Genomic DNA, 13,132 nt, shown 5'->3' on the forward strand with positions numbered 1-13,132 from the left:
TGTGCAGGAATTTCTACGGAATGGAATAAAGAAGCGTTGGCGAGCGACGAATGAAAGTGAACACTTGTTATCGTTTATTCGATTTCGAACGCGTCCGCCTTGCAAAATGTTTACATGTCTCACCGCCTGGGGGCAGGACCTACCGCTCTTTCTGCCATATCCGGTGAGTTTATCGACAGAGCTGCAGTTTCTTCAAGTCGATAAGAGCGTGGCTGCAGGCAAAGAGTGTGTCCATGCTCAGAAAGGATTTCTAGGCGACAGCGACGAAACCTGAGCACGAATAAACCCTCTTTGCTACGTTTTTCTCCATGCTCTCCTATTTTCATTTTTTTTTCAACTCTACGTGAATAATCCGTCGATTGTGCTCGTTAGATGCCATCGCGATTAATATGAATATATCGCTCATTATGACTACAGAGGGCAGCACCGGTCTGAGTTTTTTGTAAATAACCGCGTGGGCAATCTTTCAACTTATCTCCGGTGTTACATTCCCAGTCCGTGTTACAATCCGATGCCTCGATATTTTGGCATGATCGTACTTCAATATGGCGAACCACGACAAAGGACGCAGGAAGTGGGGAGGAATTTCACAAGGTACTTGGAAAAGACTAGATCGATCGGCGGTTGCGGTGGAATGATGTTTCTTGACTTTCTAAAGTATCCTGTGAACGGGCGAAAGTGAGATTTTCAAGATACCTTTCGGTCTTGACGCGATACCGCATCGAACTAACCTCACTAAACAAGCTAACCTATAAATTGGGCAACATCCAGGACTGTCTCGCGAAACGCAATCCGCGTCATTTAAGGATCGTGCACGTTGCATCTTGATTTGAGATTTGGAAAAAAATATGGAACTCTTTGATCTGTACATGTTAGGTCATAAAGTTACCGTTTGTCCGGTTCGTGAAAACTTGAGTTATTAATAAGTATGTAAACAGGGTTGTAATTTAAGGGCTGTAGGAGTTTCGTCACTACTACTTTATGGCCACTTGAGTGTATATTTTCATGTAATGCATTATTTTTTAAATGGTTTTCAAATGACGGCTGTGCTGTGGTTCTTCGTCCGAGTGGAGAACGAGAAGCATGTAACTTCTTTTAGGTCCATTGAAATTAATTAAATTTAACTAAATTTACTGATATGTATATATATGAGTTACGCTCGGTTGTTATTTAGTTTGATGTGTAATTATAGATGGAATTAATCTTAGGTAATTGTGGAGCAATCGTGTATTGTGAAAGGTGGAAGAATGTTGCTTTGGTTGAATTTTACAACAGGGTTTAAAGAATTCTGTAATGATTTGCAGATAATACGATAGATTCCAAATTGGATAAGGATAGATCAACAGATATGCGAGGGGGAGGAAGTCGGGCTCCGCCTCAAGCAATATACAGACCAGGAAGTGGACCTCTAAGAAAATCTGGCCGCTCGGGTGATGATTTTGAACTCGAAGACAGTTCCCAGGAACAGTCTAAGTCCAGCTCCGTCCAGTATCGCTTGAAACAGTCACGGTTTGGCAGCCCTGATCGTATGAGAAATAGTTCTCCTCCCCAAATTGACAACATATGTAACAAGTTGAATGACACACATGTCAGCTACAAAATCAATAGCAACAAACAATCCCAAGGCTTTTCTAAAAATCATCAAGTTGGAGGAGATCCAAGGAAGAAGAACAAGAAGCCGGAACAACAGTTGTATGTTCCAAAAAAGGTGAAGGAAGCATTGGCTGAACGTGATGTGACAAGCAGGTCATTATTAAATTTATTTCCGTTATGAAATCGTGTACATGGACTTGTACAAACAAATGATTCAATATGTATCTTTCTTAGGTCACCCGTTCGTGGTACCTGGGACCGAGAAAAGGAAAGAGAAGATGACAGAGACTGGGACACTCGTTCTAATCGCAGTCATCGTAATCGTTCTGGTAGTCACGGAGGAGGAAATCATAGTGAACGTGGGAGCAGAAGCAGAAATGACCATGGAAAGCGATACTCTGGCAACCGTAGAAACAGAAATATCAGTGAGAACGAGGAGCGTTGGAGATCCGATTCTCCTCAGTCAGCTAAAAATTTTGGAAGTCGAAGAGATAATCCACGGGAGGTTAGACAAGTAAGAGACATTGATTTAAAAATGCTGTTAACAAATTGATGGTAAAGTAATGATAAATAACTAGCTCGTTTAACCATCATGTGTAACTGTTACATGACATGGTTTTTTGTTAAATAGGGCTCGGAACCGTTGTTTGTAACATCAAATAGCATAAATGATTCTAATCGGTCACGAGATACGCGCAGTGTAGAGCCGTTCAGTTATTCAGATAAATTTCATGGAAAGCCACCATCAGGTCGAAAAGACAATGCAAAAGAATGTCCCATGCCGAAGAATTTTGATCTTTTGCCACCGAGACTGCGATCTAAGTTCCTAGCTGAAAATGGCTTGGCTCCACCACCTAGCTCTATCGGTACTTCTTCTGAAGATGCTTGGGATGGTAGTACAGTTACGTTTCAGGTAAAATTATTTATTCTTGAACTTTTTGGTAATTGTAACTTACATTTATTTTTTCAGTTTACAATGGGTTATTAAAATTGTTATTTTACTTTAATATATTTTAAATGTTTAATAGGGTGCCTCATCTCATCATTATCAACCTGCCATGCAGCATTCACAAACGATGCAAAACTTGCCTCCGGCTGGACCATTACCGCCGCAGCAGAATTGGTCCAACACTGTGCCTGCTCGAACTCGAGGTCGAGGAAGACTTAGACCAGATGAAATGGATGTTTCAACATCTGTATTCAGACCTGTTACTCCTGATCAGTATTCTGCTCCGAGTTCAAGATCTCATACACCGAGTCAGGAATATATGACTCGGTATGTTAATTACTAATTATTTTGACAATTAATTTTTTTTATATAATATGAGTGATTATTTACAAATACTTGAATTAAGGTCATATGATCGACGTGGAAGCAATAGTACAATGTATACTAGTATGGAGAGTTTGAGTCGAGCTGATAGTATCTTGATGCCACCACCACCATCGATACCGTCTCCACCACCTTCTTCGAATCCAAACCGATGTCAGTCACCTGTTGATAATCATATAAAGAGATCAACTCCTATAGCTGTCTCCAAACAACCTTCTCGTCACACGTAAGTTGTGTTTATCTTCATGATTTTTAGTTTCATTCTCTTTTAATAAGTTATATCATTTTTTATGTCGTTCATTAGACAAAACACGAACAAGACTTCACCAGATACCAGTTCAATACAAGAGAAACCAAGCAGTCAATACACTGAGACCGTCACTCCATTGAAAAGTGAACCTTTTAGTCCACTATCCGATAACTCCCTGGACCACCCTTTGGTAAGTTAAGGTTCTGGTAATTTTTTTTCTTAATTAGAAAGTGATGACAATAAAGTTTCCGTGTGTGATTTCATTTTTAGAAGTGGAGTGATGAAGTAGAATTACACGAGAAAATGGAGGCTGAGCAATTAAGTCGAAGTTCATCGGTTATGAGTCTTAGGGAAAGTGCAAGTGCATCGGGCACTCAGCCTCCAATAGGAGGAAGCAGAAGTTATAGGTACAAAAAGAAGAAACGGAATAGAAATTCCGATCGGTAATGTTTCTTCAGTTTCTCATATTTTCACTTATGTTTTACACCTTTCATCATGGTTTGATGATATCTTCACCTTTATTAAGAAGCAAGAGCAGGGACAGGCCGCGTGAGAGCAGTCGGGAACGACAGAATAATCAGCAGAACCGGGAAAATGACAGTTTCAACAACAACCAGAAAAACAGCAATAGTATGAGAAAATATGATAACAGGAGACATCGCAACATTATTCACCGTAGTCGAGAAAATAGCAGAGATAGAAACTTCCGCGACTTTCCGAGAAATAGGTATGAGGCTCAATGAATTATTACCGGTCATAAGTTTTGTTCTATTTTTTATTACTTGGTACATTTTATCCATCAATTTTGGCGGTACTTCATGGAGCGTACATTTTATGATTTTCGTATTTCTCAGGTCTTCGGAAAAACACTTAGAAGAGAATTGGAGGAGTGGGAGGAAGGCGTCGATTTGCGATTCGGACGATGGTCGCCGAACTCCCTGTCAAACCATGCATTGCCATCAACTTGGTTCAAGTGCAAATTCAGCTCCACGTCAAATGTCTCCTCCCACAGAACAGAATAACCCTCAACCCCCTGGAGTTTTAGTTTTACCAGATAGAAGTCAATCTCCTCGATGTGTGACCCCACCGCGACAGCAATTATCTCAACAGCAGAGAACGTTGTTTGATCCAAACAATCCCAACAGACCAATCATTGTCACATCCCCGGGAAGTCGAGCTGCACCGCAGCTGAGGTATATTATTTACATTGTTTATTTTCATTAAGTAATTTCAATTGTCTTTAAGTGTGCGGCTGAAATTTTCTTGTTCACTTTTCGTATCTATTGACAAGTGGTAAATGTGAAGATTGTACTTTTTTTAATGAGAATAATTTATATCACAGAGAAAACGAAGGGCCCGCTACATCAAGTGCATCTCCCTTCGGATCTCACACCAGCTTTCCACAAGCGCATCCTTTTCAAGGGACTCAGTTGGACAATGTACCACCTCCGTATATAGCCGATCAGTTCGGAAGTGTGAGACCTCCCTGGTACGACCCTTACTCGGAAAAGTGAGTTTTTTAATATTGCACATTTTTTAATATTGAACATTTTGAAGGAATTTTTTATATTTCAATTGTTTCATATTTATAATTTGTCTCGTTTGCAGCTTTCGATCAGCCAAGAACCCGTTCCTTCTTCTTCGTATAGAAAATGCGGATTTGGAGCTACAGTTCATACTCAGTTCCGGAGGTTTCATCACAAATTGGGAACGAGTATCGTATAACCGGCAGATCCTTCAACAGAGCTTAAAGACCCTTCTCGAGACCGACATAAAGTTCTGTCAGACGGAAAATGTCGAGCAGCACATTTGGAAGATTCTCTTCTACAATTTAATCGAGATGTTCAGGAAGAGCATGCCGAAGGAGGCCACGGAACGCCGAGAACAGTACAAGAAGATCATGCTCAGCATCATCGATGAGGGCACGGCCTATTTAGAAAATTTATTAACCGTTCTCGAAACCACGTACAACTTCAAACTCAGCACGTATCTTACATCTGTGACACCACCGAAAGGTTTAGGGTTTCTGGGATTAGCCCTGATCAGCGCTCAAAAAATATTCCTTTTCTTGGGCGATTTGGCGAGGTACAAGGAACAAGTCAATGAGACCACCAACTACGGAAAGTCGAGGCAGTGAGTTATTCAAGATTCTTTGATTATTATTTTCTACCATTTTTATCCGATAGTCGTTTGGGCTTTCACCTGCATAACTTGAATAATTGATTATCCCATTAATTAAAATTTCGCAGATGGTATCTAAAGGCGCAACAGATCAATCCGAAAAATGGGAGACCTTACAATCAACTCGCACTGTTGGCACATTATGCAGTAAGTACGACGGCGAGCAGGGTGATTTTGTTTAAAGTTTGAAAATATTTGTTAACGAGAGAAAATCCTTCCACAGAAACGAAAATTAGATGCTGTTTATTACTACATGCGTTCCTTGATGGCATCGAATCCTTTCCACTCTGCAAGGGAGAGTCTCATAGGTCTCTTCGATGAGAACCGAAAAAAGGTAAGGATTCATTGGAAAAGTATGTTTCTTTCTCTCTTTTTTTGTTTTTTTTTCCCTTAATACAGTCTGGTCTTTGTTAATGATATTTGAATTTTGTTGTTCCTCCAGTACCTACATTATGTAAGTAAATACTCAATACTCAGTGTGAACTCCGTAGATGTCACTGTTAGGCTTCTTTTAGTTCTTTGTTCCGGCATTTGTCCTGTTTTGTCCGGTCTTGCGCTTTCATGTGTTTCACTTTTCTTTATACATTTCTTTGTCGAACAATAGATTGCCTGGCTATAGTCCTCGCACAGGCATGCGCGAGTTAGTGAGCTAACAGGAACCTTAGAACTTAGAGAATTGCCAAAGGGCCGCTACCTGGTGGACGCGACTTTTTATATCTGTGATTGCATATTTGTCGATCGAATATTTTTATCAGTCGATGCACTTAATGCATATGGATGTAATGAGAGCCCCAAACTGTTCCGAGTACAAAACCTGTGGTGGATCGGAACTCAATTTAGCACGATGTGTACATTCTACTCCAAGCGTATAGAACAATTGGCATCTAATGGATTGAACTTAGAGACCTTTAAACTGTAGTTACCTTTACGGAAACGAAGGATCCTTTACTCACTGAGAAAACTATCTTATTCTTCAAGGAGGTCTTGCATAGCTTCTCAATCGAGGCATGTGCAACTCTTAGTGCATAGACCGCTGTCACTTGACTTTTATGAAATGTCAATTGATGCCTCTGTATTTCCAATAGTACGAATCTACGGAACGTAAACGGAAGGAGGAAAGGGAGTCGAAGGAACGCGCTCGGATGAAGGAGAAAGAGGGTGCCAATAATATCGGAGGAGGACTTCGTAGAGAAACTTGGATCCATCCTGGTGGCAGACGAGTCAGAAGAACTACCACTGCTACGACTAACACCGACACCAGATCTTCGCACAGTGACCTGGACGAATTGGCGCAATTGTCCAGTGTTGAGGTACTTATTGGTGGTCCAATTAAAAATGATAAAAACCAGTACAGTTTGCATCTAACAAGTGCGACATTCTCGTCCTCTAATTTGCTTTCAATCCAGATATCATTATCGAGTCGTAATCAATTTTTTTTTTTCCCCGTTAATTATACATGTGAGAATTACAAACACAAGATAATAACCTAAGTAGGGTAAATAAGTTTGCAATTAATTTCTTTTCAGGTGAATAAGCGTTTCATAACGTCTTACCTTCACGTTCACGGAAAGCTGATCACGAAGATTGGGTGAGTAGAATATCCCGCTGGCTTTGTTTTATCCCTTTATTTATGTAAAGCATTTCTGTAAGCGCTTACATTTCAATTTTTATATACGTTGAAGCGTTTCCCTGACATTAGCTCGTTTACGTTTCGATTTTGAGAGCCCGTTAGAAGACAGTTCTTAAGTCTTGCCCAAGAGAGATGATCTCGAGTGCTTTTTAGAGCGCGATTAACGTGCACAGATAGGTATAACGAAACGTCACGAGAGGGACGTTAAACTGGGTACGTTAAGCGGGAGACAGGCCTTCATTTGCGGCAGCATATGACCGCTTAATAGAGCTATTACTTAGTTAGCTGAAGAAGTCCGTTCTCGAGATCGGGCCCCTCCCCGGGTCTGGTTGGAAACATTCCTGGCACAAATACCCATCGGGGTTTTTGTAAAAACCACTCGGCCAGATTAAAACTCACTTAAGTATCCGTCTAAGAACGATAAAGAACCCAAGCCGAGGGGTCACAGAGGAAGACGTGGCAATTTCGAATTCTCACCGCGGTGCAATCTTTCCCCATTTTAAGGAACTGACGATTATCACGGAAGCGATTCTTTGCGTGCACCTGCAGAAATGTACCTCGCGGAGCTGCATGAAAATGGCCAATAGTATAGTAGAGGCTCTATTCCGAGGATTTAGATTTTGCGGACGCAAAGATTGCTTTCTTCCTGAAATTGCCAAAAGCGGAGTAGCCGGATTCGTGTTTTTTGGGAAAATCGTGGATGGTGGGATTCTCCAGGAGACTTTGGGCAAGACGAAGAGCCTGATGAATTCCGAGATGGGGATCTAGAGCCTGAGAGGGAAAGCACTCGCTCTTTCTCTTCGGAGGTCAGTCGAGGCTCTTCGCCCCGGTTAAGGAATTGTTCCTGGGAAGCGGGGCCGGAGTTATTTCCAGCGATAATTATTACGCAGCTTGGTGTAAACGGCCCTGAAGAGGACCACGTCTGAACCTGCCACGTCGTTTTATCGGCATTCAGGGAAGAAGCATTGGCTCCGAGAAGACGGTCGCTCCGCAGGAGCGAGGATCCGGTATCAGTGGGAAGAGGAACTGGGCCTGATAAAGGACGCTTCCAGAGCCCGTAAACTTCGACATCTCTGAAGTACAAGCACTTCAGAGGAACACGAAGGGGCCCGAGAAGAAATCAAGGAGACCTTTCATTGGCTCGAAAAAATGGTCCCGATAACTACCGCGCTGTAAACTTTTCAACGGATTGGCCGGCTACTCGTAAACCTCGTGAATGATAACAATTACGGTATCGAGTTTATATACGCGCGGGACGGTTTCGGCGCGCCTTGATATCGGATCCCTCGAACAGGATGCGGGGATATTCCGGGCTTTCTCTAAGTAGCTTAAGCGAACTTGGGATATCTCGCAATGTGCTTTGGGGTAAAGTTCCCCCGATGGATCACGAGATTGGCGAAGTTCCTACGGCTCCCGGGGGGGTCGTAACCCGCTCCCAGGAAGTTTGAAACGGCGATGTCCCGTGTCTGCGGAACACCGGGAGCGTGCATAATATATTCGGGGACATTCGTGAGTTATTAACCTCGAGGAGGCGACTGGAAGCGTCTCCTGCGAGGGGGGAACTTGGTGAGGAATGGATGCGTCCCGCGGGATCCGATCTCGACAAGGCGATGAAGGAGACCAGTAAAGGTCCGATTTCCCTCATTATCCGATAATTACCCGTGATAAGATAATTATTCCATTCTGTATTAGCGAAAACCGTGCGATTACCAGGGATTCCATGCAATTTACATATCGCGGTACACGGGGATCCCCCCTACTCAGACCGCACGCCGGAGACGCATACAGTAAGCACACAACAAATGCTTCAAGATGTATTTAGTGCAAGAAGGTATTCGCATATGTCTACGAGACTTGTTTCATTAAATGTCTTGTAGCAGTAAATGCTCGCTGTATGCGTTTTCGGTGAGAGGGATACCCTTTTCGGGCCTATTGGATAGTACCTCCACGCGATGGATACCACCTCAACGTGCGCAATGCTAATCCAATGTGCTCGACGTCATTCCAATGTGCGCCTTTTGGGTAGATCCTTGGCTCCAGAGATGTTGGATGCTGGGCTCTTTCTCTTGCGAGATGAGTCCTGGTAGTTTCGCTGCGTGGATCGCTCCGAATCGGGCAGAAACCGAGCCGGTGGCCACGCGATGGTTTACGTCCAGGTGCCCGTAGGCTGTGTTCAAGGGCCATAACTCTTCGGGCCGAGGTGCGGACCCTGGGCCCCAGGGGATGGGCAGGCCCCCTAGGGCCCGCGGACGGGGCCTGTCCGAGTGCCCGACATTCGCGTCTCGTAAAAGCCGTCCACCGAGAGCTAGCGGGTAACGGAATAACAAACGGAAGGTAAACAATAAACGCTCGTTAACGAGCCCGCGAACCGGACCCACCCTGAAGAGCAGCCTCTGACCGCGCTCTTTGTGCTCGTCGCTTTCCCGAGATTCTCCTTTTCCGCCCTGGACCCGTCGTTCGGTATATCTCCTGCGAAAACGTGGGATCGATCTTTGCGTGCGTCCTCGTTAACTTTTACCGACACGCAACGACTGTAACGAGTGCGCAAACCGGAGCACCACCCGCTCCTCGAGGAAAAGTGCACTTCGCCTCGCCAGGTTTCGAGTCCTTTGTCTCGCCCGCCGATGTCCCGGGGCATGTTGCTCCAGCTGGGTTTAATGGCTCTTCCTTTGCTGTAATTTTGTCAAGGTAGCGGCCATAAACAAAAAGTCTCCGCGCTTGCAAACGCCTGCACCGTAAAAGCCTCCCGGTGGTGCGGTTGACATGAAAAACATGTAGGATGAAAAACGAGCCTTTTGAGAGTCTTCGTGATAGACGTACGTTTATGTACGCATAGGTATATGTATATAACGTCGTTTATTATTTATATAGTTATAACCAGCCTGTACACCCAGGGTCAGCAAGGGCACCTCGCGGAGCATCCTCCTTCGCAGGAACGAGCCTTCCTCGAGGACTCGCCATAGCTTCGCCTAATGTATGTCGGTCGCGGATAGAGGCTCGGTGTTATTAATTGGACTTATTTTCATCGATATCCATTAACCGCGATAATGAAACGCAGCGAGACGGACGGATCGGGTGCGTGGGTCCGCGATCCATGGAATCCTGTTGGGATATCCTGGCCGTCCAGGAGGCAGGCCAGGAGCCAGGCCACGTATGCGGCACGTAGCTTCGTGTTTTCTTGCCCGCCGATAAAATGTTAATTGACAATTGCGTGGCGCCACTGGCCACCGTCTGGCTTCGGCGTCTCGACCTGAGTGCATCCACCAACGAGCATCCTCCTCTGTAACGGGTGTTAGGATTAAACGAGATAAAGCTTCTTGGACGAGTCGAGACCGCCGGGACGGAATCTGATTTCGCCCCGGCATACTTATTAGGCGAATCACTTGTAAACGCTAATTACAATCCCGAAGGTAATCGCTTGTCCACGGAGGATTAATCGTCGAAAGCGGGGACCTGAAAATCCGGGAATTCTTTTTGTGGTAAAATTCAATGGGAAAATTTGTCATCCGTGAGAATTATTTACTCCTAGATTGTGCGTTCCTTAATTTATTGATAAGAATCGATGCGGTATGTCGAGGGTAATATCCAAGGTGGAGGGCGACGCGGTAAGGGTGTAACGCGTATCGTTGCGGAGAAAGCATTGTGACAGGTGGTTGTTTTCCTTGGCGCAGATTTTTATTCCGAATTCTGAGGGGTTAGGTCGTGTGCCGACTCCTTAGAAAGTAAATAAATGATAGGAGCGACTCGTCCACCCGGTATGGCGGGGACGCGAAGAGATTCGCGCCGCGGTCGCCGTTTGTCAACCGAGCCTTCGTGCACCCGGCACCCATGGAGAATTAACGGCTGCATAATTATTGTTAACCGGCCGACATGATATTTGCCTTTGTACCGAGGGAATAATGGGCACTTCGGGGCTCGAAGTACCGGGAGCTGTACTTGACACCTCCGCGAAGTTCTCTCGTCACTCGTCGAGCCGGCCGACCTTAAGGGGGTCCTTCGAATCACCCCGTAATTATTCCTTCCACAAATGCAGTTCTATTTGTAAACGAAATCGAAACGATGTACGAGGGCGTATGTTAATATCATACTTTTGCTTTCGTAAAAATGGAAATTAGGAACTTGGGTCGATGCGTGGCATCTCTGTGGGTATCCAGGAATACCTCGCGCGGCGACACGCAATATTTATTTGTTTCTCCTTCGTTATTTTAAGAAACTGGATATTGAGTCTTGTCAGATGGCAGATTCCCGTAAACTTCCCAACCGGTTTCGCGTCACCTTCGACCGAAAGTTCCCCCGGCTGGAAATCGTACGCCGGCGCGCGCTTCCATTGCGCATTCGATCTTGAGGTCATGCGAAACCTGCTAATCAATTTACGGGAATCTGCAATCTGACAAGGCTCAATATTCATTTTCTTTAGGAGGACGCGTAAGAAACGCGGATATTGAATTTCGCCTTGCCGTAGGTACCTTTAAACCCTCGATTGGAGCCTCGCGATGGCTTACGGAGGGGAGACTTCAATGACCGCGTAGGAAGCTCTCGGCTAGAGCGCAAATTAATTTAAGATATATGACAGTGGAGGTTCACTTTCTTCAGCTGAGAGCAGAAAATGTGAACGCTCGATGTTGGATTTAACATATGTCTAACAGAAAAGCCAAACATTTGGATATACAAGTGTCACGCGTAGGACAGAATTCTCTGAACATCCCGGCAGGTCTCGCGTCAGCTGATTTTAAGGAGATTTCAACGGCCGCACAGGAAGCGTCCTAACTGGGCGTGTATGTTAAACTTTCTACATAACGAAGATTAATATCCACTTTGTCTACAAACAGAAAGTGGATACGCATCGATTGACAAGGCGATTTCAATGACTGCATAGAAAGATCCTGGACCAACTTTATGTTGCATCTTTGATAATGGAAATCCGACGTCCATTTTTTTTCAGTCTGTAAGTCGGTATGGATATGTTACATCGCGAACCTCATGGCTGATCTCGCGTCAGCTGATTTTAAGGAGACATCGATGACCGCACAGGAAGCTCCCAGGAGACGTCGAAGCGATTTCGAGAGACCGGAAGTGGGCATCGCGATTCCAAGGACCCCGCCTCGCCCACGCGTGCAAAGTGCACGCACGTGAACCTTTGCGAGTATATATGCATCGGTCGATGCATCGGGCCTCGGCGGCGCCTCTTGGGACGCCATGAGGCGGCGGCTGGTAACACACATGGATTTCCGATGGTCGTTTACCCTCGGCAGGGCTCGAGTGACGACCCCGCCCGCTCCAAGGACACCCATGGATACCGCAGACCAGAACCAAACCCATCTAGGGAACGGCCGACCGTAAGCCTACGTCAGCCGTCCACGTCCCTGGTCCACATCCAGATTCTGATGACCAAACGCCGATCGGATGCCCATCGGGAAAGCAAAACGACGACCGGCACCAACAACAACCACACGCTTGTGGTGGATCCGACCATTTTGCGAGGCGACGTATGGGACATTGGACGTCGTTGATGGACGTCCCGACCATGGTTGCAGCTTTCCGCAGCAGCATCGGTGCAGCTAGGGCGCGCGGCGATAGAGCAAAGCATTAGCTACTAGTGAGAAAAATTCTGCTCGGGACGGAGGGAACGGAAACGGCGGTGCTCGAAGGCGGTAATTGCATTTACCGCACCGCCCGATTTTTCCCATTCGTCCCGGGGACGTCTCTTAGGCGGTCTTCGGGGACTTCTTTCGCACCTCCGTGCGAGCGTTTGCGCTCGACCGAGCGGGCTGAATGCAACTTTATCTGGCTAATACACCGGGGGAGAATCGGCGGCGTCCTGCGCGGATCGATCGATCGATCGATCGATCGCAGCGAGCGTTAACGAACCGCGAAACGCAATTGCCAGGCGTAATCCGGCGCGTAATCGATAAGTAGATCGACAAACGGATCCGTTCCGGGAGCCGATCGATTCCCGATCGATCCCGCTTCTCGTGTGCAACTACTCCGAGAGTTAACCCGTTACGAGTCGACGCCGGTCGCACGTTCGGTTTCCGGAATTCTATCGGCAGTCCTGATTTGCAAAGGCTCCGTCTCGTTTTCCTGCTCTTCGAGGTTAGGAAAGAAAAATCTTTCTTCCGGTTGGCTTGGCGAGGCAAGGATTCGG

General features: G+C 45.6%; 1 protein-coding gene across 6 annotated transcripts in view; it reads left to right on the forward strand.

Annotated features, from left to right (window-relative positions):
* Window positions 1-521: 521 nt before the first annotated feature.
* Window positions 522-13,132, forward strand: part of LOC105695728 (telomerase-binding protein EST1A) — a 93,274-nt gene continuing 80,663 nt past the window's right edge. The window contains exons 1-17 of one of the 6 annotated variants that reach the window (XM_012417579.2): window positions 522-594; window positions 1,305-1,746; window positions 1,828-2,107; window positions 2,225-2,506; window positions 2,622-2,869; window positions 2,949-3,152; window positions 3,231-3,366; window positions 3,447-3,619; window positions 3,706-3,903; window positions 4,031-4,369; window positions 4,519-4,686; window positions 4,785-5,309; window positions 5,426-5,504; window positions 5,581-5,691; window positions 5,800-5,811; window positions 6,443-6,667; window positions 6,884-6,945. In XM_012417579.2, the coding sequence (XP_012273002.1) occupies window positions 546-594; window positions 1,305-1,746; window positions 1,828-2,107; window positions 2,225-2,506; window positions 2,622-2,869; window positions 2,949-3,152; window positions 3,231-3,366; window positions 3,447-3,619; window positions 3,706-3,903; window positions 4,031-4,369; window positions 4,519-4,686; window positions 4,785-5,309; window positions 5,426-5,504; window positions 5,581-5,691; window positions 5,800-5,811; window positions 6,443-6,667; window positions 6,884-6,945 (3,533 nt within the window). In that variant the 5' untranslated portion in view covers window positions 522-545. The other 5 variants (XM_012417581.2, XM_023434596.1, XM_012417578.2 and 2 more) reach the window with 5 other exon arrangements.

Source organism: Orussus abietinus, unplaced genomic scaffold (assembly GCF_000612105.2).
Source record: "Orussus abietinus isolate OABI.00-Male unplaced genomic scaffold, Oabi_2.0 scaffold4, whole genome shotgun sequence".
NCBI classification, from domain to species: Eukaryota; Metazoa; Arthropoda; class Insecta; order Hymenoptera; family Orussidae; genus Orussus; species Orussus abietinus.